Genomic DNA, 7,712 nt, shown 5'->3' with positions numbered 1-7,712 from the left:
AGAGAACCAAGGTTTCAGCACATGAGGAATGACATCAGAAATGGACAGCTGGACTCTACCTACACGCATGCATAACATATTCATAAACATACATGCACATATACATACACACATACAGACTACAAAAAGCATGGAAATAGCCCTCATTTTCTGCCATTTTATAATTGGAAAGGTACAGTGAATTCTGATGTATCTTCTTTTTCAGGCCAATCACCAATTTCACTTTCCAAATTCCTGATCTACTAGTTTTGTACAACTAGGACATCAATACCAAGTAGTTTTTTTCAAGCAAAGATAATCATTATTTTTCCATTGTTTTTTTAAAAACTGAGGTCATTTTGGACCTATTTCCTAAATAGTGGCACACTTAAAATCAAGCCATTTAGCTCACAGTCAGGTCCAAGAGACCAGTGGGGGGGGGGTGGGGGTGGATGGGAAAGCTTGCCAAAAATGTAACCATGGTAACACCACAGATTTGTCAAGTAATGGTGTGATCATTTGCTTCATTCCCATTTCTGAAATTGGAATCTAAGTAGAGGAAAAATTACATGAAGAACAATCATGAGTCTGCAATTACTGAATTCTGCAAAGTTGCATTCAACCTGCAACTATAACTTATAGACACTCATGGGACAGCTAAGAAACGGCCCTAGAAGTTTCAAGAGTCAACAAGATGAACATCTGCTTGAATTCCCCATGACTCTGTTTCCTCATTTGCTTTCAGAGGCTTGGTGTATGTAACATGGGGCAGTGTGACAAAAGTGGACCAAGCTGGATCATATAGCCTCGGTCTTATAACGTGGAGTCAAAACTGGGTTACAAGATTAATTACAATGGATTAAAACCCCTACCCCATTTATAAGATTAGAATTAAGAATTGCAATTAATCTAAATATATATGGAACCATTCAAGGATATTATCGGGATTAGAGTTTTCAATTCATTATGGAAAAGCTGAAGTGAGTGAGGGCAACTAAGTCACATTAGCAGGTCACCTCTTCTGTGTCAGATGCAGCTGCCAGTGAGTGAAGAGGGGACTACAGAATGCTATCCCAAGTTTATTACAGTATTCCTCTTCTCCATAGAACCTCCACTTACTACCAAGTAAAATGGAGAGCAGCAGATTATTCTATAAACTTATTTCCTAAGGTTCTCGAATCTATGCAAAGCCTGCAGTTAGTTACACTTGTGGCTTTATAGGAGTACCAGCAAACATTGGCAGTCTAGCATACTACTTACAAAGTATTACATTTCTAGACAACAGACAGTAAAAGGAGGACTTTGCAGATAGCATTCTTCCTCTAGGAGGCAGTGTCTTTAAAATGGTCCCTCTAAAAACTCAATCAAACTTCAAAGAACTAAATGACAGAAACCAGAAAGTAAAATTCCGAGTAATAAGACCAAGATGACTCTTTCCTTGAGGTGTGAATGAAATCAAATAAATGCCATGTCTTCCCAAGAGGCAGAGATAAGGTCAGCCTGTTCATGGACACAGTGTGTTCACTTCCCACTCGAAAGCAATTGTCCATTTATCTACTCACAGATCACACACTGCCTGCTTGTCCTTAACCCCAAAGGTCTCCCTTTCAGAGGCCTGATGTTCTGCATCATGCTTGCTCAATCTGATTGCCTTGAATGGTTTTTAGAATGTGTAGTTTCTTTCTTTTTTTTTTAGATTTTATTTATTTATTTTGTATATTATTCTGCCTGCATGCCAGCAAAGGGCACCAGATCTCACTTAAGGTGGTGGTGAGCCACCAAGTGGTTGCTGGGAATTGAACTCAGGACCTTGGGAAGAACAGTCAGTGCTCTTAACCTCTGAGCCATCTCTCCAGCCCTAGAATGTGTAGTTTTTAATTGGTGAAAATCCTTTCTTGCTACAATCCAGAATTGGGAACTTTTAAATCTGGTTGTATGAAAGGAAGGCACAGGGAAGGAGCATATGCTGTGGTATTCCCTCCCATTAAAGACACAGTGGCCTCCATCCAGGTCACAACAAGGGCTCCATCTCTAGAGGCTTCACCATGCCAAGGCTTTACCAACTGCCTACTGGCTTCAGTCCATTTATACTTCACAGTAGTTTCATGACTGACATGTTTTTTTTACACAGATCAGATGGTGAGTCCACAAAAGGTAGATAATTTGCCCAGCATTTAAAACTAGTAAGTAGCAGAGACAAATGGAGATACAGTCACACAGTTACACCATGACATCATGCTGTCTGTCCCACTGACAAGCATCATTTGCTTTACTTAGGGCATCATTAGGTGGACTTGCTGCTACATGTACCAGGACCATCGGCTGAGCTTCTTTCTCCTCTCTCTCTACACACATGTGAGCACACACACACACACACACACACACACACACACACACACACACACACACACACACACACACCAGCAGTGAGACACTAAAGCTGGCTACTTACAAGGCACGGCATGGCGGTAGAGGTTGTCCCTTATGGTCTGCTGGAGCTCATGATCCGGAGACCCCTTCTGGAACCGCTGGTTGAGGAAGTGTCGCAGGTCCTTGTTGAGCCTTCCTCCTGCAGGAAATACATAAAACAGACAGAGCACATCAACAAGAGAGGGCTTTCTGTCAGAGCTGTGTGTGAGAAAGCAGCATCCAGCAAATCCAGCCCACAGATCCACAGCCACTGTGAGGAAGTGCTTCCTTTCCCTCTGCAGAGGAAAAGCCCTAAGAATGCAACAAAGAGAAAAACAGCATGGAAGCAACCAAGGTGTGGGCCTTATCACATGCAATACTAGAAAGCTTTACATTTAAATAGGTGCCAGTGACAGTCACAGACACTCTCAGAGGGAGAACAAACAGCTGAAACTGCCAAGAGGATATAGTTCAGCAGTAACTGTCAAATTATAAAGCAGTCTTCACCTCTTCACCGATTACACTTGCAAGCCTGTTCAGAACTCCAGTATAATTTACTATAGCAAAAATAAAAATAAAAATAAAAGCAAGCAAAGAAACAACGTAGAAACAACAAAAGGATTCAGTAAAGCTCAGCCCACCCACATGGTAACTGCTAAGTATATATGAGATACACCTCCACATGTCAGTTGCAGGGAGGGAGCTTGGAAAATAGCCTTCAAGGTCTGAACCCCGTTTGCATTTTTAAACTTTATTTAACTGGTATGTAAAGGCAGAAAAATTTCTATCGTAAGTCTAGGGGTGTGCCATGTGATGTTTGAACATAGGTATACACTGTACAATGGTTAAGGAAGCTATCAATTGTATACAGTGAAAACTTTCAAAATCCTTCCTTCTAGCTTTTAAAGTGTAGACTACTACACTTTACTATGTTTAGTTATTCTTCTCAATGGGAACAAACCAGTTTCTTGTTTCTTCCTGACAGGACATTGTATTTACTGACAAACTTCTTCCTTTGCACTTCCCAGGCCACGGGCAAACACCATTCCCTACCACTCCACTCACAATTAGTACAAAATCATCTTTTGTATTCCATGCATGAGCGAGATCATGGGTATCGGTCATTATGACTCTTTTTGTGTGAAAAAGGATTCTAAATAGGAAATGGATAGAGGCACAGCTAAGCCAGTTTGAGACTAAGTTCAATCCCCAGAATCAAATAAAAACAATAACATATGTAAACTACAAAATAAAAAAGAGATCACTTATTAATAGAAGGAATCTTTTTTTAAAAGCCATTTCTTTTAGAGTAAAAGACTCAAGCAGAGAAAGGAGAGACCCTATTTTTCATTCTGTGGATACATAAATATTGATGTGTACATCTCCGTATCCTCCACTACCTTTCAAATGCAAGGTGCACATTGCTTCTTTATTGTTGTGTGAGCCACAGTTAACTGTGTCTTTATTTCCTTGAAATCTTATATACTTAATACAACAAAAGAAAAGTTTTCAATGTTGTAAAACTGTGTCATAGGAAAGAGAATTTTAAAGAATTGTAAAAGAGATGGATAAAGATGTTATGGAGATGGCTTTAAAAAATTAACAAGAATAAGGTTGTCTTTCCAGCTGGGCAGTGATGGTGCAGACTTGAACCCCAGCACTTGGGAGGCAAAGGCATGTGGATCTGAGTTGAAGGCCAGCTTTTTCATCTACAGAATGAATTCTAGGACAGCCAGAGCTACATAGAGAAATCTTGCCTTGGAAAACCACCACCACCACCACCACCAACAAAGTGTCATTCAGTTTTTAGACAAAATGAAAACCAGGCAGAGACATTTCCAGCCTTAGTGAAACACATCAGCCACCAGTCACCATGAACTCCTTGAAACAACTTCTTCAGGCTCCAAAGAGTGACTCAGGACTACAGCAGAGATTCTAACATGACAGTATTTTCTACTATGGCAGGAAACTACAGGTCTCGTCACACCTGCTCATTCTGGCACAAGTTTATGAAACTGCATTTGAACTATTTTATTTCAGTTGTATTATAACCAAGGTTCAAGTTGTCAAAAGAAAAATACATACATTAATAATCAAACTTCAAACCATTCAATCAAAAAAAAAAACCATTCAATCATTTATCGGCCACTTATTAAGCAAGCACTGCCTTACCTGCTCCCTAGGATGTTTCAAAAGTTCAGAAAAGAACACACACACACACACACACACACACACACACACACACACACACACACACACACACGACGCTGACATGCCTAGGTGATAAGAACATACAAACTCAAATCACAAGGAGATCCCACTACATAGCTACCAGAAGAGCAGAATTCAAAGAGTGAATAAATAAATATATCACCCTTTGGCAAGGTTACAAAACAAGGATTTATATACAGCTAGTGGGAATATAAGGAGGCTCATCTTCATGGGAATACAAATTAACAATACCTTATTAAGTCAAATTTGCACAGAACAAGTAACTCAGCAATTTCACTGGATATGAGGACCATGAAAGTAAGTCAACAAAAAGAAAACATAGATGAATCCTTACAGTAGCCTTAATGGCGACAGCCCCAAATTATAAATAATCCAAATGCTTATCCAGAGACAATGAAACAAAATGTGTTATGTTCAATGAAGTGCTACACAGCACTTAAAAAGGAGTAACTACAAATACATAAGTAATATTGATAATTCTCAAGCATTTAACATAGAAAACAGAGACCAGACACAAAACTGAACAAAATTGCATCCATAAAGTTTTAACATGTTTCTTCCACAATAGAGGGAAATGAAGAAAAGAACAGCATTACAGTATGGAGTATCTGGATCTATAGAATACATACATGGACGTTTCCTTATGCACCAGTTTACATAGTAAAGTTTATAAGGGTTTTGAGAAACACTACACTACATTCTATGAGTCAACACCACCATAATAATTGTTTCCAAATAACTTTAAAAAATAATTTCTTTAATTTTATTTTATGTGCATTGGTGTGAGAGGTCCCCTGGAACTAGAGTTACAGATCAGTATGAGTTGTCATGTGGGTGCTGGGAACTGAACCAGGGTTCTCTGGAAGGACAGCCAGTGCTCTTAACATCCGGAGTCATCTCTCCAGCCCTCCAAATAACTTGTTAAGAAACAGAGAACATAATAAACTCTTTGAGGGAGATGCCAATCTAGAATTGATTGTGTGGTGTAACACAGATCCCACATGCATCAGAACACACAGAATCACACAGGAAACATAATTAGACAGGGTGGCTGGCTGCGTGGATACCGTATGCTGTGCTAGATGCTTTGTTCCCAATTTCACGAGGGAGTCAAACAAAAAGAATAGGGCAAATGTTGGCAGTGAACAAACACAGGTCCAGGTATGAATCCAGCTCCATTATTCATGGTTCATGAGCCTCTCTTCTCTTGCTCGTAAAAATAGAACAATGATATAATAGCAGCTGCATCACATGGCTGCTGTAAACAGCAGAGGGGATGACATGCCCGCACAGTGCAGGGCAGAGTGGAAGCACTTAACGAAACATAAAAATTGTAATCACTACAGTGTCAAGTGGACGATGTTTGAGGTGAGGGGGAAAAGAATAAAAAATAGCCCAAACATGAATTATCATTCCTTCTTAAGAAAAAAAATCACATAAATATGAATGTTATTCAAATGGGTTAGAAATAAGAGGAGACAAAGCATAATGCAATAGAGTTTGGATTAAAGAGTATTTCCAGAGCTTCTAGAAATGGGTGACAGTCTTTAGTGTGTTCTTAGGTAATCTGGGGCTGAGGTTCAGGACAGAATGCTTTCTGGCAAATCACTGGTAGGTGTGATAGTCACACAAAATTAGCCCCATGTGTAAGACACTCTGGAATGATACTGAAAGAATAACTTTTACCATTGCCTACAGTCTAACAGGTTCTTGACATGAAAAAGTTATATCAAATTACTGACATGACAAAGACACTGTCAGGACAGTGAGGTAGTTCAGTGGACAAAGGTGTTTGCTGCCAAGTCTGAGTTCAGTCCCTAGAAACCACATGGTAGGAGAGAACTAACTGCTGCATGTTGTCTCCTAACATGTTTGCCATGGCATTGTGTTCCCATGTACATGCACACACACACACAGAAAAAAAAAAATTAAGAGGCACTGAACACTATTTGAGTTTGAGCTATGAGTAGCAAACAGGTCTGTGATATCTAAATATACCTTTAGGGTCCAAAACAAATTCCAGAGAACATATGGGATATATTAGTTCTTTCCCTCTATGTAACTCAGATGCATATATCTATAGTCACCATCAAGATAAATCAGGTTTTCAGATGGGATGGCATTATCAAGACTCTGCTGGATTATCTTTGATCTTGGACTCCAACTAAGCAAGCCAGTTATGGTTTATGGTCATCAGACTGAAACTCCTTTCTTCTGTGAATGTGCAAAGGGCAGGGTTAACTATGCAGCCAGTTAACATTTACTCTGCGTTCCCTGACATTTGGATGAGAAAAGCTTCCACCTTCACATTCCATTAAGAATACTGTACTTTGGGCATCTAATCTCAAATTAATTGCCAATTATTCAGAGGACATGTCAGTAAATCTTTTCCTAATTGTCAAGGGCATTGAGCCAATGAAATCATAAATTGTACAGTGGATAAATAAACTGTAAGTATTTCATGGCATCTTTACTTTCATTCAAATTCAAGATTTGTTATGTAAATGGAAGAACAGAGGGCAGAAGTATGTAGAGCTTTATCCAAGAAAAAAGTTCAGACTAGGGCTGGAGAGATGGCTCAGTGAGTAAAGTGCTTGCTCTGCAAACATGACCTGGGTTCAAATCCCCAGTACCCATAGAAAAGGCTGCCTGTGGCAGGATAAACCTGTAATCAAAGTACAGGGGAGACAGAGATCAGTGGATCCCTGGAGCTTACTGGGCAGCAAGAATAGTCAAATTGGTTGGTGAGAGACCCTGTCTCAAAGCAATGAGAAAGGAAGCCCGGTGTGGTAGTGTGTGACTATAACTCCAGCACTCGAGAGGCAGAGGCAGGCAGATCTCTGTGAGTTTGAGGCAAGCCTGGTCTACAGAGTGAGTTCCAGGACAGCCAGGGCTACACAGAGAAACCCTGTCTCAGAAAACCTATACACACAAACCCTCCCCGGAAAAAAGAGAAAGAAAAGAAAAAAAAATAGGTGGAAACCAACTGAAGACCCTCAAAGTCAACTTCTCATCTCCACACTTATGCATGCACCTACACAGATACCCCTGTATGTGAACAGGTGTACACACACACACACACACACACACAC

General features: G+C 39.9%; 1 protein-coding gene across 18 annotated transcripts in view; it reads right to left on the bottom strand.

The window, feature by feature from the left end:
- The window catches only part of Magi1 (membrane associated guanylate kinase, WW and PDZ domain containing 1), a 604,931-nt gene that overhangs the window by 249,306 nt on the left and 347,913 nt on the right, over window positions 1-7,712 (bottom strand). For all 18 annotated transcript variants that reach the window (XM_027428904.2, XM_027428907.2, XM_027428917.2 and 15 more), the window contains exon 2: window positions 2,432-2,548. In XM_027428904.2, coding sequence (XP_027284705.1) covers window positions 2,432-2,548 — 117 coding nt within the window. The remainder of the gene's footprint in view (window positions 1-2,431; window positions 2,549-7,712) is intronic.

The sequence above is a fragment of the Cricetulus griseus genome, chromosome 8 (genome assembly GCF_003668045.3).
Source record: "Cricetulus griseus strain 17A/GY chromosome 8, alternate assembly CriGri-PICRH-1.0, whole genome shotgun sequence".
Lineage (NCBI taxonomy): Eukaryota > Metazoa > Chordata > Mammalia > Rodentia > Cricetidae > Cricetulus > Cricetulus griseus.
This window is presented reverse-complemented; position numbering and strand designations above follow the sequence as displayed.